The sequence below is a fragment of the Capricornis sumatraensis genome, chromosome 15 (assembly GCF_032405125.1).
Source record: "Capricornis sumatraensis isolate serow.1 chromosome 15, serow.2, whole genome shotgun sequence".
NCBI lineage: Eukaryota > Metazoa > Chordata > Mammalia > Artiodactyla > Bovidae > Capricornis > Capricornis sumatraensis.
Window position 1 is genome coordinate 58,385,318 of NC_091083.1, and position 26,325 is coordinate 58,411,642.

The following is a 26,325-nucleotide window of genomic DNA, read 5'->3' on the forward strand; positions in this document are numbered from 1 at the left end:
AGAATTCAGCTGTGGCTCCTTAAAATGGCCTGGCCCTGTGCGGTCCCCAGGATCCAGCCCCATGCCCCTCAGCCTCATTCCTGCCCACGTTGCCTCCATGGAGCACACGTGCTCTTGGGTGGCTTGTTTGGAGCCGCTGGTCCCTCTGCCTAGGGGCTTTCTTGTGTCTTCTCACCTCATTGCTGGGTGGGTATAGGAGTTAATCAGATTCATGAACTGCTCCTGAGAATTTGCTGGAACCAGTGGGTGGAGAGAGACTCTCTCCTTCCATGGAACTGGGGATGTGGGGGTATGTGCTCTGTGCTGTTCACGCCTGGGGCTGAGGGGCGCTGCTGAGATGGGCTGATGTCAAGGATGGCAGATCCGCAAGACAAGGAGAAAGCCACCTGATGACACAGACTTTGCCTGAGTGCCTAGATCCCACCATTCCTGAAGCTGACACAGCTCATCATGTTTAACCTACAAGATCCATAAGCCCTGAGTTTGAGAGTGGACTTCTGCCATTTGCAGGCAGAATCCTGACTCTTTTGCTCCAGACCTCCGCCCCTGTCATTTCAAATTCAGGTGATGGTGACTTCCACACTGGCCCCTCGACTTGAGATCCTTCCTCCCCCCTGAGTTGCTGAATCTACTGCCCCTGCTCACCTGCTGGGGCTCCACTCTGGGCCCCCCAGCTTGACCCCAATACATCAGAAGCTGAACTTGCCCCCAAGTGAGAGGTGGCCAGGTCTAAGCTCTTCTTATAATGAATTTTTATCTGGACAGTTTTATAATCCAGCGGCTTGGGAGGCTGGGGAGACTGTTTTCTACAGATGGCCCTTCCTTTGTGGCCAAGCAGGGAGCTAGTGTGTCCCCCTCCTAGGACCACAGACAACACCCTGAAACTGTTGCCCCAGGATGCCCCACCTGGAGAATGCCTGGGTTGAACCTGGTCCATGCTTCCTCACAGCAGTGGCACGGAGGCCCCCATTTGGGTGGATTCCATCAGCAGGGGGATAAACTCAGAGGAGCAGAGACTTTGGCTGCAATCCCCCAGCCAAAGCTTCCTTAACATGTAATCAAGTTACCGTTTCACAGTTCCAAATAAAGTTGAACAGGCAAACGCAAAGATCTCATTCGGGAGTCGAGCTTAAATTTAAATACCGCCTGCCTCCCGGAATTAGGGATTTTCAGACTTTGAAATAACCAGCCCGGGGAAATTGGTTTGGACAGACTCTGCCTGCACGTCTCTCTCGGTGGCATTGGTAATTGCTGGCTGGATGGATTGCCACCGGCATGCCAAGTACCTGTGAGTTCCTCGCTGGCCCATAAGCACTGGGAGGTCAGAATCTGCTGGGGCCACCCAGAGGGGATCCCGCAGCACTTCACGGGCACACGGGTGAGGCAGATGCCATTGGACGCCTCACTGAAGGGACTGGATGGCTCATGGATAGGTGGTTAATTAGCGGGTTGTTCTGTGAAGCATGGGGGTGGGGGTGGGGGTGAAAGAGGAGGCTCCTTGTGGTCCACAACTAGTCAGATTCCAGCAGTGACATCACAGACACGATTGCCTCCCCATCTGCCCACATACAAGGATGCCAGACTCACTCCAAATAGATGACAAGGCAGAAATACCCGAGCCAGACCCGGTCTGTGAGCATTGTGCAAAGGTAGGTGGAGTGAGGAGTACAGGACCCAGCCTGCAGCACATAGGGTGCCCTCCCCCGACCAGTGGCCCCCAGTGATGAGGCTTGGGAGTCAGTGCAGGGCAGGCCTGGTCACCTGCCCCACGCACATCCACACCCGCGGCAGCATCTCTGCTCAGAAGGTCCTCAGCCCCTCGCTGCCCCGGGGCATGCAAGGCATCTCCATGGATCTCACTTTGCTTTTCTTCAGTCGTTCTCTTGTTTGCAGCCATCCTGGAGCTGGTACGGCTGACTAGCTTAAAGCAGCAAGTGAGAAACGCAAGCCATAGATTCCTATTTTTCCTTCCCTCCAACGGAGAAGCTTGTTTTTCTTTCCCCGAGTAAATTTTCCTTTAAAGAGATATTCTGCAGAAATAATGCCTTTACTGCTAATCCAGAGATGGTAAAAATGGGGATGATGGCCACCCCCAGACCTGGACACCCTGGGTTCCCAGTACACTTTGTCAGACTTCGTGGGTTCCCAGCCTAGCTCTGTGCTTTGAGCTGTGTGACCTCCAGTGAGAACCTTGGCCTCTCTGAGCCTGATGCCTCTGCTGGGAACAGACGTGGGTCAGAGTCCGCTCCTCCTCCAGGGCTCAGGGGTTGAACCGAGCAGGGGTGGTGTCGCCTGCATTCAGCCCCTAGGGAGGCTAGTAAAAGTGACCTGCTGTGAACATCCTTGTTTCTGGGGGAGCAGGTGACACAGCCTGACGGGAAAGGGGGCAGAGACCAGACAGCACCTCCTCTCCCCCCACCTACGGGGCTCCCCACATCCTGCCTTGGGATTGACTGGCTGAACAGGGCCATGTGTCCTATTCAAAGACGTCTGGGTCTGGATCCCTGGAGTCCATGAGTGTCACCTCACAGGACAAATAAGAGTCTGCAGGCATGATTGCATTCAGGCTCTGGGGCTGGGAGATGATCCTGGATCAGCCAGGAGGCCCTAAGGTCCTTACATGGCAGAGGGAGAGAGGATTTGACTAAAGAGCAGCCAGGGGTGGGTGCTGTGATGCTGGCCTTGGAAACACAGGAGGGGCTGCTGGCCGAGGAATGCAGGTGCCTCCAGAGGCTGGAAACAGCCAGGATTCTCCCAGAGCTTGTGGACTGGCGGGAAGAGGGGCCCCGCGCTCCTCGCATTCAGAGGTGCCAGAGCAGCATCAAGAGTTCACACGGATTGTGCTGAGCCTTGGAGGGTTCTGCTTCACAAGGGACATTGAGGACACACTCCTGGCCCCGAGACTTGACTGGGAAGGGCCAGAGGTGGCCCAGACCCCAAGGCTGACCCCCGATAGCCCTCAGTCCGGCTGCCCCCGAAGGAGCATTCCTGTGGGGTCCAGCTACAGACAAGGTGCTCTGAAAGAGGCCATGTGGTGAAGCTGTGTTACCTGGGAAATCCCTGACCTGAGTCAGGGTCCACTGGCCGCTGAGCACAGGATGCCCATAGAGGGGTCTCTCCAGGCACCCCTCCTAGGTGATAGCTAAATGTCCCAGAGCCACTGCTGCCCCTCCCCCGCAGGCCTGTGACTGAACCCACCCCTCCCATGCCCACCTCTGCTGCCAGCAGCTCAAGAAGCCCCAGAAAGGCCTCTTTGGTCTGTCGTGTTCTGTCCCTGCTCCTGGCCGCCGAGCTGTGAAGCTGTCCGGCTGGGGCACCTGAGCGTGGACGGCAGGCTGTTTTGGGCTTGTGGGGAGGTACGAGACACAGCACACCTTGCCCCCCAGGGCTGGCAGCAGGGTGGGAGCAGGGCAGCCTGGGGGAATCTGCTGCTACTGCGATGGGCCTCCTTCCACTCCAGGATGCTCCTGGATGGAGCGAGGGGCTGCAGGGAGAGGAGACAGTGTTGGGAGCGCCTTGCTGAGCTCAGCAGACATGTTTGCAGAAACCCCACCGTCGGCCCCTAGCCAGGACCCCCAAACTGAGCATCCTTGTCTTGGGAGGGGCCCACAGGTATCTTGTGGGGTGTGCCAGCCTGTGCCCCCCGAAACCATGAGGGTCAACGCAGAGAAAACTGGGGACCCAAGCTGAAGCTGGCGGGCACAAGTGCCAAATGTGAAAGCTGACTTAGAGGAAGGAGAGTCAGCCTGCAAAGTCCCCGCCAGCCTTAAGAGAATTTCGACCCAGGGCTGTTTATGGCTTGCTCGAATTCTCCCGATATTCATGGGGCTATTTAAAAATAATCCTCTTACACTCTGAAACATATTAAACTGTTTTTTTCCCTGGAGTGCAACAGCTGGGTGTCAATCAACTCTCCACTTACAGCAGCCAGATGCATGGACCTGCCCCTGTAAAGTTTCCAATTTAAACGTGATTTCCCGATGGAAGCAAAAAGACAGCTATTTAGTTTATTTAAACTATTCAAATATTATCTGAGTATTTAGAAACATTTATAGGGGCTAATTATAAGTAACAGTTGATCAGGAATATAGAGCAGAGAAAATTAACCCTCAATAACTGCAGATCTGACGAGTAGCTGGTATGTACTTAACATTACATTAAAAGCTTTTAAAATTTGCATTAAGAGGGGCTAGAGCTCAGCACAATCTCCAGGGGCCCGATTTCGAGGAAGGATCTGCCACCGCTCGACCTCTGGCTCCGAACGAGAGGGGTCAATAGGGCTAGTTTTTATTGGCTTCTCCAACCTGGGAGCCAAGCAAAAGGCTGGAAACAGCCTAGTTTTCTTCAGCAAACATTCTCCTGGTGTGAGAGTCCGCGGGGCCCACAGCTGGCCCCATAGGAGGTGTGTGTCCTGGTCCACAGCAACCTCCCCTCCTCATCCCAGAGGCTTGGCCTGGATCCCACCTGGACCTTCTTGATCTGAACCCTAGGCTTCTAGAGGCCTGGCACCAGCATCGTTATGAGCCCAGATGCGTATTACTATTTCTAAACACAATCAGAGCTCCACATGAGCCAGAGCTTGCTTAATTTAAAAACCTTGGCTGGGACTTCCTTAGTGGTCCAGTGGCTAAGACTGTTCTCCCAATGCAAGGAGCCCAGGTTCGATCCTTGGTCAGGGAGTTAGATCCAACATGCTGCATCTGAGAGTTCGAACGCTGCAACTAGAAAGACCCCATGTGCCTCAATGAAGACTGAAGGCCCCTCATGCTGCGACTAAGACCCGATGCAGCTGAAACCAAACCAGACCTGGGCTGTGGACAGACACATTCCGCTGTCAGGCAAACGTTTACCTCTCTGTCATGATGCTTTAGGCTTTTTCGTGGTCATTTCTTGCCCTGGGCTTTGCCATGGTTCACAGGAAGAAAGGATGGTGTGAACCCTTCTAATTGGTGGTGACATTAGTGTCCCTTCAATGCTAGATTGAGGGGAGGGACCCATGTGGCTTCCCCACTGACTGGCCTTCTGGCCCCCAGGTACCAGGCTGCAGAGCAAAGCACGCCCCCCTTGGCCCTGGGCTGGGGCCCCACTTCCCGTGCAGCCAGGAGGGAGGCTGCCTTGTGGCAGTGTGTCCCCCCACCTTGGGGCAGGGTTAGGGGCATCCCATGGGCAGTCACCATTCACACCAGCCAGTCAGGAGGCTGCACTGTCCCACTCCTCCTCCGTCTCCCCTCCTGTCCTGCCAGGCCCATGTCACCATCCCTTGGGCTGAATCCCCCCATCCTGGAGCTCAGGTGCAGTTTCCGTCCTTAACTTTCCATCTCACATGCAGCCTGCTGCTGAAGGCATATCACAGAGGACAAATCAGCGTTCCTGGAGGGGATCACCTAGACCCGCCACCTGGTCTGAGGCCCTGAGGGACCTAGCTCCTGCTCTCCTCCCTGGTCAGCCTTCTTACCTCCTCCCCGTGCTGGCCACATTCTTACCGCACAGACTTCCATCCCTCTGTGCACCAAGCTCATTCCTGCTCCAGGGCCTTTGCGCTTGCTGTTCTCTCTGCCTGATCCTCGCACAGCTGGCTTCTAGCCCTATAGGAGCTCAAGGGCCTTGCGTGACACACCCCACCTGATGCACCGGTTCTGTCGCCGACTGGCCCATCCCCGCCCGTCTCATCCCTGTGCTTGATTTTATCACGGTTCCTTCCATGTTCTGAACCTCTCTCTTCTCTTGTCTGTCTCTACCACCAGCATGTAAGCTCTCCAGGACGGGATGGGACCATGACTATGGGGCTCAGTGCTGACCTCAGAGTCAATGCTGGATAGATGTCTTTGAAGTGATTGGCTAGGCCACTATTTCCTTCCAGCCTAAACTGGACTTCTCTCTAAAAAAACCTGAAATTTCCTCTAAGGAGGAATCTGGAGGAACAAACACACTTCTTTCTTATAAGCCTACTCTTTTTTGGCTGTTGATGATCTGAGAAAGCAATCAAGACGTCTTCTCTGGTCCTAAAATCTTCCTCAGGGATCGGCGTCATCATCAAGCCAAATAGTTCTGTCATGTTCATAGTTAACCCAAATGGATGGCTTTCCCCCAAACCTGGGGGGCAGTTTTCCACCACTGTCAAAAGTGTATTACCTTTGTCTTCAATGGGGAGCCTTCAAATGCTGAAAGGAATTTAATGATGCCAACTAATGATGTGGGGTTTTTGACTTCTTCAGGTTTTCCTTTACTTCGCAGGCCTTCTAAGTTTTGAAAAAGTAGCTGGAGCGTGTGTTGCTGTGGTCATGGCAGATTCTGCCTTACAGTGTGCAGGGCGCTGAGAGGGTGAGAGTCCTGGGTGGCCAGCACGGACGGGCAGATGCTGCGTAGACAAGCGGGTAGGTGGGCGGGGAGAGATGGATGGATGGACAGTCAAACGAGCATATGGACGGATGAATGGACGGATGCATGGGCAGACGGATAGGGGCATGGATGGATGGAGAGAGAGGTGGACAGATAAATGTACACAGAGATGGAGGAATAGGCGTACAGATAGACAGTCACTGGCCTGATAGGTTACTAGTCACCCCGACATCCTTTCCCACCAACCCTGTCCAAATCTACAGGGTAAGTTTGCAGCCCATGTTACCTTTGGATTCTCTTCTTTTTATCTACATGTTTGGCTGCGTTGGGTCTTAGCTGTGGCACGCGGATCTTCGATGCCTCATGCGTGTCTTTCATTGTGGCACATGGACTTTCTAGTTGTGGTGAGCAGGTTTAGTTGCTCCGCAGCATGTGGGATCTTAGTTCCTCGACCAGGGACTGAACCCTGTCACCTGCATTGCAAGGCAGATTCTTAACCACTGCACCACCTGGGAAGTCCAAAGGATTCTATTCTTTTTAATAGGAAGCCTAAGTGTTGATTTGGGTGCTGATTTCTGGAGACAAAGTGCCCAGGCTTGGGCCCTCCCTGTTTGGCCATGGGGAACAAGTCTCTTCTCTCTCTTCTCTATCGGTTCCACCTGCTAGAGGCAATAGGTAAGTTGAAAACGCTGTGCTTCTGACCCCTGGCCAGCTCCGACCTGCATGCAGCTCCCTGGGCTGCGGGGATGATGTGCGGGGGACAGAGGTGGCCTCAGAACCCAGCGGAGCATGGAGAGCAGGCTTCTGCCAACACATGGGACACACCACGGTGCCCTCTCCCTTAATTTGTTTCACATGTGTAGACCGTTCCTGAAGCCACGACTGAGGTAACCCGCTTCGTCCTCGTGATGCGCTGCTCAGGGATAGAGGAGGGGCGTGAGGGTGTGGGTCAGGCTGCTGGCATCTCTTCCCGGGGCGCATCCCTGCAACCTGGGGGGCTTAGGAGGGCCCAGGCCTCTGTGAGACACTGCTTAGTTGTCTGTTTAAGTTTGCTTTTAACAAACAGACACTGAGGCTCCATGGCTTTTCTTGTTCTTAACGCCTCCTTCTTTGGGAAATGAAATCAGCTTTTTGACTTAAATAAGCGAGAGCCGAAGAATTGATGCTTTTGAACTGTGGTGTTGGAGAAGACTCTTGAGAGTCCCTTGGGCTGCAAGGAGATCCAACCAGTCCATTCTGAAGGAGATCAACCCTGGGATTTCTTTGGAAGGAATGATGCTAAAGCTGAAACTCCAGTACTTTGGCCACCTCATGAGAAGAGTTGACTCACTGGAAAAACCTCTGATGCTGGGAGGGATTGGGGGCAGGAGGAGAAGGGGACGACCGAGGATGAGATGGCTGGATGGCATCACGGACTCGATGGACGTGAGTTTGAGTGAACTCCGGGAGATGGTGATGAACAGGGAGGCCTGGCGTGCTGCGATTCATGGGGTCACAAAGAGTCGGACACAACTGAGCGACTGAACTGAACTGAACTGAAGCCTTTATAGCTCAAGAAGCCCCAAAGCCCAAATCAAGCTGGTAACTCAATGGCCAAGGAGACTGGGAGGCTGAACACCTACGTGCAGGTGCAAATGCCTCTTTGGACTTGGGTTTGGTTAAGCGAGGGCCCGTAATGAGGCTGTTTCCGATAGTCGAGATGCAGAGGGCCCTGTGCCCAGGGCCGTGGTGTCCTGAGACCCAGCCGCTCTTGGACGGGACTGTAGCCAGAAGTAAACAAAGCTCAGAGCAGTCTGGCTGCAAGTCCAGCCGTCAACACAGCCTGTCTCTGGGGTGTCATTTTTAAGAATAACTTTGGAGATGTAGGCTTGACTGCTCCAGCATCACGGGGGCGGCTGAAACCGCAGCACCGTCTGCTGCTGTCTTCTGTAGGTTAGAGGCGGCCTGAGCTCCCTCCCCAGACGCTCTCTGTTCTGACTGGCTTTGCTTGTGAGCTGGTATCTCTGTTCTCTTGTTCCAGGGAGGGGAAGTCAGATCCTCAGCTGGGAGCTTTGTGGACACAGATTGCACCGCTCCCTCGTGGCTGCCGAGCCCCAGACCTGATTCTGTACAATTTGGAGGAAGAGAGTCTTCAAAATAAAATGCCTGTGGTTTGGGTGTGATTAACAGGAGACAGTAAGTATCAGAAACAAGTCTGTGTCTCCTGCAGGACCGCGTAACGGGGGTGGGGGGGGTGTTTCTTGTTGTTGTCCCAGGACGGCAGGGGCCTGTGGGCTTCTCCCCCTAGGCTCCAGGGAGCAGCTGGACAATCCCTGGACACTAGCAGTGGTGTCCTCTGCCATCTGCTCCCTCCTGAGCTTGGAGGCGTCTCAGAAAACAAAGACTGCACTGTGCGTTCTCCCTCCTCAGTGCCTGCAGGGACCCCCGTCTGTGACCACCCCGGGGTCATGTGTCCTTCTGGTGGTCGCCCTGCAACTGCTGCTCCCATCACGTGCACACTGAGGGTCAGAAGCTCCAGGGCCGCCTGGCCACGGGATGGACTCAGAGTGACTAAAGGGAGCCCCTTATTCCCCGGGCATCATAAGCTCCGTATTGGGTCATCCTGATGGGCAAGCCCCTTGGGACCTGGCCCTGGCACTCCCTGCCTCATCACCCTCACCCTCTCTCTGCCCATCCCATACAGCCAATCTGACCTCCTGGCCCTTCCTCAAGACTGAGCTTTTATACTTGATGTCCCCTCTGTCTAGAATGCTCTTCCCCTTGATATCACCCTGGTTCATCTGCCCCTGTGTCCGCTCTCATACCAGGGAAGGCTCTTGGGGCTGCCTTGTTTGATGGGAACACCCTCGTACCCCACATCTCCTGATCCCCCATACATAATCAGCAGTTTGCTTCTCCCTCTCCCTGAACATTAGACTCTGGGTGGCTGGGCTCTGTCTTTGTGTGTCCTCTGTGCCCGGAACAGCAGAGGGGATGCTCCGTGTGCATGTCCAGGCTTAACCTTCACCGTGACCTGTCATCATTTCATACACAAAAGGAGGCCACACCGCAGAATGAAGGGCACCCCTTCCAGGAAAGGATGGCTGACAGCCCTTCCCCGAGGTACCCTCAAGTCTCTACATCCTCAAGCTTATCTGCAGGCCACCCACCCTGCAGCAGCCCCCCTGACTCCACTCATCAGTGTGGGAATGAGGGTCGGAAGTCAGATTCCCTGGCAATGTCCGCATCGTCCTGGAGGTCACTTAGGAGTAAAAGAACAACGAACTAGTCCTGCCCACATGGGCTGGTGGGGGAGAGTGTGTGTGTGGGGAGAAGCAGGCTTCCCCCACATAGCACCTCTTCCCTCAATTACTGGCCACTGCTCCCCGAGTTCTGGAGTCTTCTGAGCTCTGATGAGCCCCACCTGGGCTCTTCCCTGGGGTCCACAGTGAGCCCCAATCATGCATGTGGGTCGTGTCCATACTTATGGACATCTGGTCTGTGGACAGGAGGCCTGGGGGGCCGTGGCAGAACCCTGGCTGGTGGGAAACGGTTGGGGAGGGGGAGGCCCTGGGAGCTGACCATTCTCAGCAGGTGCTCAGCGTCCACATCCTAAACCCCATCCACCCAGGGTGATCCAGAGATTCTACAACTAAATTACATTTCTGAATATTAAATTAATGGCAGAAACCTAAAATATTAATATATTCTAATTGAATATTCTCCAATAAATTATCTGAGCATTTAGAGAAATTTGATTTTACTTTCATTTCTTAAGGAACTTTCAGCTGCATAAATATAGCCATTAAAGCAATTCAAGAAAGGGAACATTCTCTGCTCAGATGAGGGAGCCGTAAATACAAAGGGACTTGCAGGTGTCTTCTGCACGACTGATTAAACCACAGAACCCACGGAGCAGAGGCGTTCAACGATGCTTTCTTCAGGTCCCTGTGGCTTTTGTGAGGGTAATGCATGCTCCCCTCAAGTAATTACAGGGAGGCCTGGAGGCTGTCTCGAAAGAGCCCCAAAGGCATGTTTGGTGGGGGCTGTGCTTTCAGAACTGACCTGGGGGCTGATGGTGCTGACCCTCCCCCCCAGGGCTGAGCAGATGGTGGACCCCGCATTGCAGGTGCTGGGCACTCGTGCTGCCCCGCCTCAGCAGGAAAGGAGTCCTGCTATTTCTCTGAAACTGTTACTCCCAATACTTGAACATGTTCTTGTGGAGGGTGGAGGTGCGTCTCCTGGTGGGGACAAGCAGATGCCCAGTGGATTCTCTTCTTCAATCATTTCAACTCCTTTCACTCCAGCCCCTTCTGCTCCAGCTCCTTGCATTTCAGCGACCCATGAAACAGTGGAAAGTGTGGTGGAGGCAGAGGTGACACTTCTGCAATCTCTTCAGATCTATCTGCAAAGGAAATTCAGACACGAGCAAAATCCCAGAGCAACCCTGCTCTGTTTCTTCCCAGAGGCTGAGAAAGTCCACTTCACTCACCGATACGCATTTCTGGCTTTGATGAATAGGCCAGAAAGACCCACTACAGAGGTTAGGAATTGAAGCATCTGAAGGCTCTGTCTCTTAGGAAGCAGCCACCTCTGCCCAGAAACTGCTCCCAGGTGACTCCTTGGAAGGGAGGTACACTGAGCTCAGAGGGCAACATCCACCTGGCAGAGGGTCCTGCGTGCTCAGAGGAGGGTCTTGTGCATCTGTAGAAGTTGCATAGCCACAGGGGCAAGTTCCAGTTACACTGCTGTGTGCGTCAGACAATCACTCTGACCAGCAAGGCTGAGTCTAGAGCTCGGGCCACACTAGTTGTCTTTCCAGCAGGTCCTGTTATTGTCATATTTGTTATAACTATAGAAATTATAAACCCACAATATACTGCTATATGTTTGCTTTAAATAGTCAGCTGCCTTTTTAAATAAGAGGAAAAAAAGTCTTTTATGTCAACCCACACATTTACTTTTTCCTGTGTTCTCCATTTCTTCCTGTAGATCTGAATTTCCAACAGGTGTCATTTCTTTTCAGCCTAAAGGACATCATTTACTGCTTAATGTGGGCTCGCTGGTAAGGAGTTCCTTAAGTTTGTTTATCAGAAATGCCTTTATTTAACCTTTAATTTTGAGGGATATGTTTTCCCTGGATATAGGATTCTTGGTTGACAGTTTATTTTCATTTAGCAATTTGAAAACATCATTGCCCAGAGACCTCCATCACTCCTAAAGAGAATCCAGCTCTTGTTCTCACAGTGGTCCTTGTTCTTCATTTTTCCTCTTTTTCAACATTTTTCTCTCTAGTTTTAGAATTTCAGCAGTTTGACAGTAATTAAGGTATGGCTTTGCTTGTTTTTATCCTACTTAAGATTCACTGAATTTATCAGATCTGTAAATTTGTCTCTCCACCAAATTTGGGGAAATTTCAGGCATTTTTCTTATCTTATCACCTTTCTTCTCTTACTTTGGGATTCCAGTTACACACATTAGGCCACTTGATCTTGTCCTATCAAAACTCTGTGCATTTCAATCCTCTCTCTCCTGCCATTCTTCAGATTGAATAGTTTTTACCGACTGATGCACTGACCTTTCTTCTGCCCTCTACAATCTACTTTGTAAGCCCATCCAGTAAGTTTTTCATTAGAGATTTCATGCTCTCCAGTTTTACCATTTCCATTTGGTTGTAGTTTTGGAGTTTCTATTTTTCTGTTATGATTCTCAATGTATTCATTCATTCTGACCATATTTTCCTTTAAGTCGTTGAAGTATATTTGTGAGAGATATTTTAAAGGCCCGGTTGCTAATTCCAATATCTGGGTTAGATGCTATGAGCAGTTTTTGCCTAATTATCAGTCACCTTTCCTTTATTGGCATGTCTAGTAATTTTTGATGGGATTCTGGTCATTGTAATCATTGTAGATGATACACTGTAGAGAAGCTGGCTCTGCTGGCTTTTTCTAAAAGAGTGTTAACTTGGCTGGACTGAAATTTAAATCTGTTTCTCTTGCCTGGTAAGTCTCTTCTTGATTCTTTCAATCATCTAGCTGTTGCTTTTCTCTGGATTCTCTAGAATCTTCTGCGTGCATGTAAAGTTCAAGGGGCAGCTGAGGAACTGGACAGAATTTATGAGTATTTCTGGGAGTCTCCACCTATGGCTACATATTTTACAGGATTTATCCCCTCACATTCCAGCTGCTTTGTCAGTTCTAAATCCCATCTTCCAACTCCTCTGGCCAGTAAGACTGGTTTTCTGGGTGAGATCTAGCTACATTTTGATGCAAGGACAGATTGGGGGTGCTCTTAAAGATACACAAACACAGGTCACACTCAGTTCTGTTTCCTTTTCAAGGGTGGAGTCCCCAACAGTTTCTGCCTACTATTGATCATTCTCAAGCAACTTCAAATAGTTTTTAGCAAAAAAATTTCCCCAAAGTTTACAACTGTTATTTGAGGAGTATTCGTCTGATATACACTACTCCTGCACTGCCAGAAACAGAACTTCCAGTTTCATTATTTCCAACTATTGTTTATCTAACCCAACAATCTCCATAATGATCATGAAAAGCGGACTACTAGATCTGGGCACAATAGTTGAATCATTCATTCACTCAGTAAGTACTTAATGACATCTGTTCTGTCCTCATTGTTGTGTTTGACAGGTGAACTATCTCTCAAGTACCTGTGTGTTTACTGGGGAGACAGATTGATAATTACTGGAAAAAAACTGTCAAAAACTCTGCCACACAGGCAGACAATGGGTGAGGGCAGAGAACAGAGGAAGTAGGCAGGCTAGGGTGGCTAAAACACAGGGAAAACACAGGACTCCAGGCAACCAAGGATGTGACCAGAACTGGAAGCTGTGTGTGGCCCAGCGTGGTGGGAGTTTGGTGCATGAAAGGCAGAGTCAGATCATGGGGTCCCATAGGGCGTGCTTGGGGGTTAGGTTTTCTCCTGGTGATGACAGGGAAATGATGGGAGGGGGACAAGACGTGCACACTGTGCTTTGACAGATAACCTGGCTTCCGCGAGAAGGTGCATAATGACCACATCCATCATTCACGAATGGATGGATGCCTTCAGAGTACCAGGTTCTGAGGTAGGCGCAGTGACAATTACATTGCTAGGCCACCAGCAAATGTTCTGTAAGATAACACAGAACTCATACATGTATAGGATAATACATGTATTCGTACATCTGATGAACATTTATGGAGAGTCTATCCTGGGCAGATCTGGGGTTATCTTCCATTTCCCTGTCACACATCTCATGATGCAGACCCAAGCCCGGGTACTTTTCATCCCACAACTGGCTCCTGAGCCCTGTTCCCCAACCCCAGGTCATCCTCTGTTTATACAAAGGTCTGTAAACATCTGTGGGTGGACCTGAGGCTGTATGGTCCACATGCACAAAATGGAAACTGAACGGTCAAGAACATGTGAAGAAAACCTTTGCCTTCAGTTGGTTGAAGCTCATTTGGGTTATCTGATGTCAAGGGGCTGGTTTTTATGACCCTTCCCAAGCCACCTGCAGCCCAGTTCTTGCTCTCCCTACTCTAGGCGAGTCTCTGGCTCATCTTCTCCACGTTGCCGTCTTCCACACAGAGCAATTATGTAAGGACTTCTTTCTGGAGCCTTCTATTCAGAGCTCCCTCTCCAGGCCAGCTCTTGGGCAAGGGCTCCGAGGATAGGTTTGGATGACTCGTTGTCTATTAAAATGCCAACTTCCAAAATTAAAGGACTTGTTTCCCAAGAGCATTGCCTGCCTCCTCATCATCTTGAGCCGACTCCTACGGTTGCCCTGGACAACCTCTCAAGTTAACCAGTTCTGAATTTTTATTAGGCTCAGCTAAGAAATGTGTCCTCTTTCTAAAAGTTTGATTTTACCCTCATTCTGAATCTTGCCAGAAGTCAAACCTAACATACACGCTAGAAAAGCGAGTGTCTTTTCAAAACCCTCCTCTAATCTACATGTGAAGGAGTCCTAACCGAGGTAGTAAAGGGACCAGACTCTGGATGACAAGTGGGAAATGGATGCCTGCTGCTTCTTGAGGCCACAAAAGGGCTGTGTATTTTCTCTCTTCTGACTCTCCAGCCTGCCTGGCACCCATAGGTGGCCCCAAACCGTTCAATCCAGAGCCCAGACAGAGCTGGAATTCAGGAGCAGGAAGGTCGCCTGTTACCCTTTGCCAGGGGGCCCCCTCCTGCGTTTTCCATGATCCTGGATAATGAAGAGCCTCTGTGCAGCTTCCTAGGGGGTTGGCTTAATGGCTGTAAACTGCTTCCTCCTTCCTTCTGAGAGGAAGCACAGCCTGGATCTTCCGAGTGGGATCTCCATGAAGTGGCTGCTTCTCCTCACTCACCACTTAATTTAGCTCGTGATTTAATTTGGGTGGGCATAGCCCCTGAGTTGTTCCACGCCTCGCCACGGCCATCACAGCTCCTGGCAGCCCCGCCAATCACAGCAACCCTCTCCTGGCCCAGGACTCCCCTCTGCCTACCTATTATCTCTTCTCCCCTCGCAGCAGAAGGAAGGCTTGTAAAGAAACATGATATCCTTTCCAAGGAAAAAGCCTGTAATTAACGGAGGTTTTTTGGGAAGAACATTCTGCCTGCTCCTCTCCCTCCCACTTTTTCATTTAACATATTTTATCAGAATGAAATGCCTTAATGAGCACAGAATTGCAGCTGATCCCAGCTGCACCTCTATGGTCCACAGCCGGCTTCCCGCTCCCATCAAGCTGTATTCACGCTCACTGTGACTGGGGGCTTCTTTCAGGAGCACCCCTCCCCCCCGAAAAAACACTGACAGCAAACTCACCGATTTCCTGTAGACAGAAATGGGTCAGAAAAGCACCCCAAACCCTTGTCTGTGCTACTTAAGGGTTTAAGGAGGAAACGGGGGAGGAGAGAGGGACAGAGGGCAGGAGGAGGCAGACAGTGAGCACGTGAGTGCATTTGTATGCATGAGTTTCTGGGCTGAGTTCTCGAGTAATGACTTGAAATCCATTGTGTGTGTGTTAGTCACTCAGTCGTGTCTCACTCCTTAAGACCCCATGGACTGTAGCCTGCCAGACTCCTCTGTCCATGGGATTTCCTAGGCAAGAATACTGGAGTGGGTTGCGATTTCCTTCTCGAGGGATCTTCCCGATCCAGGGATTGAACCTGGGTCTCCTGCATTGCAGGTGGATTCTTTACCATCTGAGCCACCAGGAAAGCCTTTTGGAATCCATTGGGAAAACACAAATACTGTACAGAAACCATAACGGAGACTCTATTTTCCATCTGCTGAAGATTCATCTCCCCAAAAGGATCAGCTCAGCTTGGATGCCTGACTCCGGTGGAAGCAGTCTGACCCCAGAGGAGCCAGGACAATGGTGCCAAGATCCCCCAGATGCCCTGTGTCTCGGCCACCGTGGGCGCCCCGGACAGTGTTCACCACTGGGGTGGCTTTGATTGCTTGCTCATGCATTCATTCAGCACAGGCAGTGCCTACTGTTCACAGCACTAGAGATGCAGGCAGGCCTGGCCTTCCGGAGGCCTGTCCTTAGATGAGTAAATAATGAGCATGATGCCGAAGCATACTGAGTCTGGAGGACAAACAGCAGGACAGCAGGGTAAAGACATCCCAGCTCAGAGAAGGGCAGTAAGTCAGGCCCCATCGCTCACCTCTGCCGCCCTCTCCTCGGAGCAGAGGGACCCTTAGAGAGGAAAGGACATGCACCATTCTCATCTCGGGGAAACCTGCTGGGTCAGCGCCCTGTGCTTCCCCACACATAGCCCTCCTCCTGCGCTGGGCTGTGTACACCAGTTCCCCTGCAATTTGGCCAATGGGATTCTGGCCCAACTGGTGTTCGCCACGTCCAGGCCCAGCCATCCTGTGCCCCTCGCTCTGGAGCTCTGAGTGACCACCCTCGAGTGACCGTTCCAGGCGCAAGAAATAAGCATGTATTGAGTTACATTTCTGAAATTGTGGGAAGGCTTGTCATAGCATCAGCCCACCCTAAGCCACCCTCTCTTCCTGCAGTCTGCGTCAGAGCCGACATCGACTTGGAGGTAGCCTCCCTCCAAGGGCTGCAGACACACTGGACGTCTGAGGAGCAGAGGACACTCTCTTTCCAAACCACAGCAACGCTTCAGACTAGAAAACAGGAGAGCTTGCCCCCAGTGACTCTGAACTGTGACCGCTGGATTCCAGCATGTGGAATGTGCAGCTCTGCTCACCTGACGCCGGACACCTCGCCTGGTCACCAGCAAGGCCCGCCATCGGAGCTTGCGTCTACAAGGACCTGAGCGCCTCTGCCTGCTGCTGCTTGCCTGCCCCATGTGCAAGCTTTGTGTTAACTTGGGAGGGGCCGTGTTTTCCCCCACTGGAGCGTGTAGACATCACTGTGGCTTGTGAGAAGACGTGTCCCCATCAACATGCCTGTGGGCCAGTGGGGTGGTGAGCCCCTGCCAGTGAGGGGAAGCCGGCCTTCCCCCTGCTGTCACCAGCCACAACTTCTCTGTCCCTGGGACCCTGGAGGGGGTCAGGAGGAAAGCACATCCATGTCTTTTCCTCCATCATCCAGCAGAGGACAGACAGCAGGACCAATGGACCTAGCAGGTCCTGGGGACACTCGCAGGACAAGGCTCTGCCCGTGGAAGTCTCCTCCCCTTTCACAGGCCTGTGTGCAGCCTGTGAGACAGAGGAGGGAATGTCCATGCGTCAGGTGATAATATCATAACCTGGGAGACTGGGAACCAGGGCAGCAGAATATTCCAGCAGTGCTTTTGCCTGGCTGGCTGTAAATCTGAGATTCCAACAATTCCTCTTCGGGTTCGGGTTGGATTAACATGCTAGAGCAGCTCACAGAATTCAGAAATGTGCAATCACTGGCCTGTCAGTTTATTATAAAGGCTGTGACTTGGGAACAATCGGATGGAAGAGGGGTGCGGGGTGAGGTGGAGAAGGGGCACCCCAGATCTCCATGTGCTCACCCCCTGAGGCTCTCTGAATCCTGTCCTTTTTGGTTTTTATGGAGGCTTCATCACGTCAGCATGATTGATTAAATCATGGCCATTGGTTCAACCTCCAGTCCCCTTTCCATCCTGGAGGTAGGGCAGAAGTACAGGTACCAGCCCTCCGGTCTCAGGGTTGGTCCCCCTGGTGACGAGGGTCCCCTGCTTTCCAAAAGTCCCCTTGTGCATAAACTCAGATGTGCTAGACAGGGTTTGCTATGAATGTCTGCAGACATCTTTTTCACTCTTATCTTTTAGGAAACTGCACAGGCTTTAGGAGTTCTGGTGAATAACGGGGATGAACACAAAACTATGTATTTCTTAAGTCACAGCATCACATGTGGAGAAGGCAGGATGATGTTCATGACACGTCACTGTGGCTGTGATGTGTGTGCAGTGGGGTGTCTGACCTGGGGTCCCTGCAAAGTTTGTGGCTTCATCTCTGCATATTAAACACCACCCTCCCTTTCTGCATCAAACAGAATAGGAAACAAAACAGACAAATCAGGCCAAGGAATGAAGATGACGCCTTAATAACAGAGTGGGGCAAGGCACTCTCCATGGATGGCATTATCTACTGGAATTCTCACTAGCATTTTATCAAATTATTGCTCATATTGGGTTGCAATTTTCATTCAAAGGGAAGAAGAAAATGCTGGTTGATGGCCTTGATTATTGAAACATGAATTTGTGAAATGAGTCTTTCCCTCCTTCAGGAAAAGCAACCTCATGGTGGCTGTCAGGAGAAGATAACACCAAGGGAAGAGACACAGAACTGCCCCCTGGCACCCCAGGCTCATTCTCAGGCCCTCTGACTTCACCAAGGTCACTGTCAGCACAGAGAAGCCATCATTCTCCATTTAGCATCTTAGTCATAATGGGGAAGAAGTGTGAACAAACAGATCAAAGGAAGATGTCAGAGGTCAAGGGCCATGACCCAAGTTCCTGTCCCATCTCCTCCCAAGCACCAGAGTCGTCACTTGACAGTGACCGGAGAGAGAGGACCCAAAGCGAGCAGGCCTGTCCACCCTGGAGGATGCGACCGCCCTTATGATTTTTTTCTGTTTTCTGTGCGATACTGATCTTGTTACTGAAAAGGTGAAATGTTGATCTTCTCGGACACCCAGTGCAGAGCCATCCCAGCCTCTGGGAACATGCCTATCAGGCTCAATTCTTGACATCGTGGGAGGAGAAGCCTAGACTAAAGCTGAGAGCAGCCCCCTCGGCAGGAGGCCCTCCACTCACCCTCACCAGCTGCTGCGGGAAGGGCCCGCGCGAGTTCTCTGGCACGTTGATGGGTGGGATGACCCAGTCCCGTTTCTGCCTTCTCAGCCCGTTAGAGCTCTGGCGCTGTGGCCATGGCAGCAGTGTGTCTTTCGGAGGCTGGACGGGGTCCAGGACTGTGTTCTTCTTTCCTTTCTGCAGAAAGGGAGAAAAGAGGCAGAGGAGCCTGGTTAGGTGTTGCAGAGGAAAATGCATCACTTAGAATCTGTGTGTGTGTGTGTGTGTGTGTGTGTGTGTGTGTGTGTGTGTGTGATTTAATCACTAAGTCATGTTAGACTCTTTGCAAACCCATGGACTATAGGCTGTTAGGCTCCTCTGTTCATAGGAGTCTCCAGGCAAGAATACTGGAGTGGGTTGCCATTTCCTTCTCCAGGGGAATCTTTCTGACCTGGGGATTGAACTCTGATCTCCTGTATTGCAGGCTGATTCTTTACCATCTGAGTCACCAGGGAAACCCCTGGAATCTAGATCCAGGAAAAGACTGGATGGTGTTGGGATAAGTGTGTGTGTGGGTATATGCTAGGGGGAAAAATTCTACCAAACCTCTCGTCTGTACAAAGAAATGGACTACAGATTGAGTGGGATAAAGAAAATACAGCTGACTATTTAACAAGTAGATCAGGGCTTTTAAAGAGGAAAACAATGGGAAAAAAGTGACAAAGGAAAGTACTCACATTTTAATTTAAAACCCTTATTTATGGATGAATTTACAACAAATATGACCAGAGTTAATAACCTCACTATATAAAGAGTTCTTATAAATCAATAAAAATGGAACTTAATTATAACAGGAAAAAGACCACAAACAGATAATTACAGCAAAATAAATACAAAGGATTGATAAACTCATGAAAAATGTTCACATCTTCCAATTATCAAACCAAACTAAAGCAGTGTGTCTTCCTCACCCATCAGAGTGGCAGGAGTAAACAGAGTGAATCCTTTGCACTGAAGTGTATGCTGTGAGTCAGCAAGGGGTGATGGCTGCAGGTGTGGGATTTGGCGTCACAGAGACCCTCGTCCAAAGATTTGTGGACATGGGGAAAGGCCCTCAATCTCTCTAGGCTTCAGCTGCTTCTTTTATAAAGTAGGGATGGTATAACAGTACTGAATTCAGAGAGTTGCTATGGAAATTAGACTGATAAGAGCCCACGCCTGATGGGAACCAGTGGGTCTGGATATCGGCTGCTCTGAAGTCATGGACCTCGTCATTGCTGGGACCAGAGTTTAGCCACTGACTTTCAAGGACCGCAGAAAAGGTCCTCGTTCTTAACCCCATAACTCCAGAGCTGAAACCTGTCCCAGTGAAACTGTGTGGACAAAACCCTACAAATAAAGATGTTCATTGTAGTTGTCTTTATGATAATAGTGTGTATATATAAAAGAATAAAAATATCAGGAAAAAATTCTGGAATTCTGATAGTAGTAAATAGTAGTTAAAGGCATTGCACTGCATTCATATTTCGGGATATTACACGTCATTAGAAGTTACTCTTTGAAAACACGAAGAAATTCCATATGATAATAGTAAATGAAGAAACGGTGCCAAAGTTATAGGCGATATGAGTCCTATGATTTTTTAAAAAGTAGAGAAAAGGTTGGGAGGAAACACACAGAAATGTGAACCCTGGTCTTCTCTAGTCTCCAGTGAGTTTTATTTTACTTTATTTCTTTTACCTTTCTGTATTTCGGGATGTTATAATGTGCATGAAATTCTATAAATAAGAACTCCTGTGTACATGTGGCGCTTACATCTGTGTGGCCTCCAGGTTTACTCACGGCGCCCCATGTGGCTGCCTCTGCACTTTCCACAGTTCATGTCCATTTTACTCCAAGCCTCAGAGCCAGGAGGAGCACACGGGAACTCATGGTACGGAGACAGATCTTAGACCAGGATAGCCCAAGCCTGGCTGGAGGCACCTGGCCCTACATGGCCCTTCTCCAGCCACGGCATTGTCTCCACCCTCAACTGAGCTCTGGACCCAGTGAGAACCCGCTGGTCTTGGTCCACTGTGGACAGAAAGCCTCCCTCACTCCCTTTGGCAAAAAGGTTGCATAGAAATGTTGGACGCATGCAGACAAAACTAACTGATTAAAAAACAACAACAACTTGTATCCTTCCTGAATGCCCAAACCTAATGTTGACTTTTCTGTTGTAGTTTAGTCGCTCAGTGGTGTCTGACTCTTTGAGACCCAGTGAACTGCAGCACACCAGGCTTCCTTGTCCTTCACTATCTCCCGGAGCTTGCTCAAACTCATGTCCATTGAGTCGGTGATGCCATCCAGCTACCTTATCTTCTGTCATCCCCTTCTCCTCAGGCCCTCAACCTTTCCCAGCATCAGGATCTTTTCCAATGAGTTGGCTCTTTGCATCATGTGGCCAAAGGATTCATACTTAAGCTTCAGCATCAGTTCTTCCAATGAATACTCAGGGTTGATTTCCTTCAGGATTGACTGATTTGATATCCTTGCTGTCCAGGGGACTCTGAAGAGTCTTTTCCAGCACCACAGTTCAAAGGCATTAATTCTTCACTGTTCAGCCTTTTTTATTGTCCAGCTCTCACATCCATATACAACTACTGGAAAACCATAGCTTTGGCTGTACAGACCTTTGTGGGCAAAACCTAATGCTACATCAGCGGAAAAACCTATCTAGGCTAACCATATTCCACTGAGACCCCCACTGGGACTTTCCCTACCAGGGGCCCATCTGTCTTCCGTGTTGAATTCCTGCATTTAAGAGTCTGCGGCAGTTAAAAACCAAAAGGTTCCCTATGTTGCGTCCCACCTTCATCAGAAGGATCCGTGCTAGGTGTGTGCATCCCAAGGCCTTGATTTCAATGGAAACCTGACATCCTCCCAGCCTTGTGACCAACCCTGCGTCTCTCGTGATGATGGGCAGGGCTGTCTCTAGGCTCCTTGATGAGCATCACAGAACAGCTTTCAGGTTGGTCCTAGCTGCACGTTGCCCCTTCCCTGGCAGCCAGAAAGTGAAAGTGTTAGTGGTTCAGTTGTGTCCGACTCTTTTTGACCCCGTGGACTGTAGCCCACCAGGCTTCTCTGTCCATAGGATCTCCCAGGCAAGAATACTGGAGTGGGTTGCTATGCCCTCCTCATGAGAATCTTCCTGGGCCAGGGATTAAACCCACGTCTTCTGCATTGCAGGCAGGTTCTTTATCGTCTGAGCCACTAGGGAAGTCCCTGGCAGCCAGGATGCAGATGACTGCTCTCCATGTGCCCCAGGCACTTTGTGAGCATGGAATGTTCTCCACTGTCTCTGCCTGCATCTTTCCTCCCTTCAAGGCCACAGGAAGGTCATCCCTTCTCTACCAGGGGACCCAGAGAGGCCAAGTCGCTTCTGAAGTCCTCTTAGCTCATTAGGCAGAGGCAGGATCTGAGTGCCGGAGGTCAGGCCTCAAGGTTGGAGCATCTGGCTGCATGCCACCCTCACTTCTGGGGTCTCTTCGTCAGGTCACATCCCCTCTAGGAGTCCTCATGTCAGCATGCAGTGGGTTGGTTAGACAGGGACATTCCCATCTAAGAGGCCCAAAGACATTGGTTTATCTCTGATTTCCCAGCAGGTCAGCTTGCAGGATAGAAATGCAAAGTGTGAGATCCCAGCCCGGACTCATGCCCTCTGGGGTGAGGCCTGTGGTGTGTGTTTACAGAGCCCTCCAGGGGACTAGGGGGCTGTCACCCTTCACAGACGTAAGACCTTGCCCCTCAGGAAATGAGGGTCACCTGTCCCAGCAACTGCCTCAGGAGACGGGAGGGAGACAGTGTTTGTTCTGAGCTTGTCGGCATGAGGGCAGCAGCTGGAATCAGCCAGAAGCACCTCGCACGATGGTGGGGGTTGGTGGGCCGGGTCAGGGGTCCCAGCCACAGGTACAACCTCTGGGAGACGAGGACTGGACATCTTGGCTCCCTCCACGTCTCCCTGTGTGTGATGCAGAGAACACAGGTCTACCTGGGCACCTGCTGAGGCTCACGTGAGCCTCTGAATCTCAGACTCAGGATCTGAAAGGTTTTCATCGAGCTGTTCTGTTCTCCTTTAGAAAACCTGCCTCATCCTCCTTTGCTGAGGCTGCGCCTCCATGGCGTTAATTTCCCTAGTGTTGTTTAAATAAATTGCACATATTTGCTACTATTTTAAAGCTGTGAGACAAATGTAATAACAAAATCTGGAGAAGATCGATGCCAGACCTGAGCTAGCTTCGCCGGGATGGGAAGACACACCCGCTCCTCTGGGGGAGGGACGGCAACGCCAACATGGACAAGCCATTGCCCAAGGGCAAGTGCTCGCTTCTGGACCCGCAACGACCTTGGGCTGCTCAGATCATGGCTTGCAAACCCAGATGCACAATCACACAGATGGGAAATAACGCTGTGGCCACTGTGGAGAGTATATCTGAGCAGATGACAGCAGGCATTTCCCCATGTGCCAAGGTCACCAGTGCTTCTGAGCCACGATGGTGGATGCTGGGTGAGACACAAATGTGGCCTCTGTGCTCCTGTTACTAAAAACCACACATGTGCGTGTTCATGTCCAGGCCTATATAGGCACATGCATGTATGGACACGGATACATATGTATATGTGTACATGTGTACATGTGTGTGCTCTGTATGTCTCTCTCTCTGTACATAAGGTGTCACAACTTTCTCAGAACCAACAGCCCGGCCCTGATCTGGTGACCAAGCCCACATCACTGGTTCCTTACAGACACTTCAGCTCAAGTCAGAGGCCTTGTAAGTGGCGGTGGGGGGGGGGCTCCTGACTGCTGGGCTGGCCTTGGATTCGGCCACACTCGTACCTGCAGGTCTGCAGAACGGTGAGCACTGAGGAAATTGCCTGGTGGTCTGGTCAGGCCCTCGATCCAGCCCACCTGCCTGCAGAGTCGGCGGCTGCAGGGATGGTGTGCAGCGGGGGGTGGCATCTGAAGCCTGACGCGGCTCCCCTGAATTCTGTACAGCACTCCCTGCACCTCTGTCCTGTGCGTCTGGGTGGCTGCTGGCTCTGGGGACCCCTTGGAGCCCTGACCCTAGGATGGGGTGGCAGGGGGGCTTCTACGGGGACACCTGGAGGGGCCAGGGCTGTCCTGCCCACAGGTATGGCCTTTTCCCAAGAGGGCAGATGAGGGTGGGGACCATGGCTCCCAGGCATAGACGATGCAGAGGCTGGACGCTCATTTGCGAAGCTCTGAGTCTGCCTGCTCCTTAATCGGCTCTTATTTACAAAGCGTCTCTCCTTTGAGATGGCCTCTCCCACTGAGCCTTAATCGATCGGTCTCAGCACTGGATTCTTCTGCTGAGGAGGCTCTGAAATGGTGAGCTGCCCAGAGGAGCTTCCCCGGGGGCGGGGAGAGGGGTGTCCTTGCACCAGGCCTGGGCCCTGAGTGAGTGTTTTACTTCCCCTGGACCTCTTTCCCTCTCCAGGGGCCAGATGAGCTCTGGAGGCAGCTGGGCTGTGGGCCAGAGGTGGGGAGTGTCTGCCTCAGGTTACAATCCGGGGAGGTTAGGTGGTCTCATTCCCGAGTGATACAGGTGAACTACAGGGTCACATCCTCAACAGACATGCACTCTGTAAAGAAAACATCCAGTGTTTGTGTGGCTGCTTGGGCTGGTCCCCCGGGAGGGGTGTGCGCCCTGCTTTTCCTGTGGCTCTTGGGGGTCTGTGGTGCCCAGGACAGGGTCTAAGATCCTTCCAGGTCACCTTGTCTCTTGGCTCAGTGCTTCTCTCTTGGCAGGGTTTCTGGACAATCTCAGGTGTAGCATCCTCTGTCCAGGGATGAAGGGATGCACCCTCACACTCAGGAATACACTTCAATGAACTCAGGAGAGAAACGGGTGCAGGAGGACAAGGACTGTCCTCCTTTCTCAAGGGAAGGCCACGGCCCCAAGTCCGCAGACAAGCTGCATGATGCCCGCCGCCAAAATCATCACTTTCTACCCGCCCCCTGCACTGAGCCCAAACCTGGAGCCCAGCAGTGACCCTTGTGCCCATCTCCCCGAGGTGGCTTTCTCCCTAGCTCCTCACCGGGCACACAGTCTCGTTTTCTTAAGTTCCCGCAGCCCTGCGCCGGCCCAGCTCTGCTCTCCTTTCAACGAGGTTGTCCTCTGAGTCTGATTATGAGCGTAATTGAGAGCGACTCCCCGGTGAGGTCTTCAGGGACTCGCCGACATCAGGAAGGAGCTGGGTCATTTCCCTCCCATCATCGTTCACAAGTGAAAGATGAATAATGCAAAGCTATCCTGGGGCAGGTTTTAAATTATCGTTTCTTTTTTCCTTCCTTTTTTTCAAAAAGGAAAAAAAATGAGAGAGAGAAAAGTGTCAGGGGAGGATGATAGTCATACGCTCCTCCTCCGATCTACATGCAAAAACTTATAATTGGTTATATTTTCCCGTATTGGTAGGAACACAGAACTATGAAGAGCTGAGTGTAAGCAAATAGGTGACTCAGAGAACACTCAGAAGTGAGCGGGGAATACAAACAACCCAGGCTCTGTCTCCAATGTAGAAACTCCTTCTTGGCCATTCTGGATTGAGGAGGGTGTCAACTGTTAGCAGTGGGTAAGTGGGGAATATTCACCTCTCCCGGTGATGGGAGTGCAGGTGAGGGTCCCACCATGAGCCAGTCTGGGTCCTCGGGCTCTTGACTGTGCCTGAAGCAGGTGGACAGGGAGCAGGGCCCGGGACACAAGCCCAGGTCATCACATGTGGGTGCCCGGCCCTTCAGCAAAGTGCAGTGAGCTCCACTGCCCTCCAGAGAAGATGGCTCCCCAGAGGCTTCTGCCCTCAGGGGACGACACAGATCTGGAAGTGGCTTAAAAACTCCCAGACCAGTGTGTTTCTTAAGAGCGCCAGTCACCCCACCCTTCAAAGATGGGGTCACAGATGAAGCCTGACGCCCCCACAGCCACTGCACGAAGTTGTCGGGTCCCAGGCTGCTGTGCCTCAGTGCCGTAAATTTCCCCCACTAAAAAATTATTTATTTATTTTTGGCTGTGCTGGGTTTTCGTTGCTATGCAGGGTTTTCTCTAGATGCGGTAAGTGGAGGGGGGTACTCTCCAGTTGCGGTGCACGAGTCTCTCGTTGCAGAGACTTCTCTTCTTGGGGAGTACAGGCTCTAGGGTGCGTGCCAGCTTCAGTAGTTGGGGCACGTGGGCTCAGGAGTTGTGGCTCCCTGGCTCTAGAGCACAGGCTCAGTAGTTATGGCACATGGGCTTAGGGGCTCCGTGGCGTGTGGGATCTTCATGGGCCAGAGATCGAACCTGTGTTTTCTGCATTGATAGGCGGATTCTTTACCACTGGGCTGTTAGCGAAGCCCTCCCCACACTTTCGAGAGAACAGCATAAGCACAAGTCCATCATGTTTGGGAACACATGTAAGAATTAAAGATTTTAAAATTAAAAAAAAAAAAAAAGCACAAGTCCACCCGATTCAATAAAAGCTAAATTTATTAGAAAATGTTCAAGCTAGCTCCCTGTGGGACCTATCCACCAGGCGAGGTAACCCTGATGTCCACAAGGACGCTTCTTAATCAAGGGGTGCAGGGTGGGCTCCCTCCCCCCAGAGGTGATAGTGGGCTCTCACTACCCTGGGCAGCTTCTTCTGGGGAAGGTGCCCCACACATTCCATCGCCCTTGATGGGCAGTGCAACCCCGGACCCTTAATGCTGAGAGACAAGGCTTCTGTGAGGCTGGAGCCTGTGACTGCAATTTGCATAAGCAGATA

At 51.4% G+C, this 26,325-nt stretch overlaps 1 protein-coding gene across 2 annotated transcripts in view; it reads right to left on the bottom strand.

The window, feature by feature from the left end:
- CDH4 (cadherin 4) overlaps positions 1-26,325 on the bottom strand; it is a 480,957-nt gene that overhangs the window by 92,661 nt on the left and 361,971 nt on the right. For both annotated transcript variants that reach the window (XM_068987048.1, XM_068987049.1), the window contains one exon: positions 18,553-18,726. In XM_068987048.1, the coding sequence (XP_068843149.1) occupies positions 18,553-18,726 (174 nt within the window). The remainder of the gene's footprint in view (positions 1-18,552; positions 18,727-26,325) is intronic.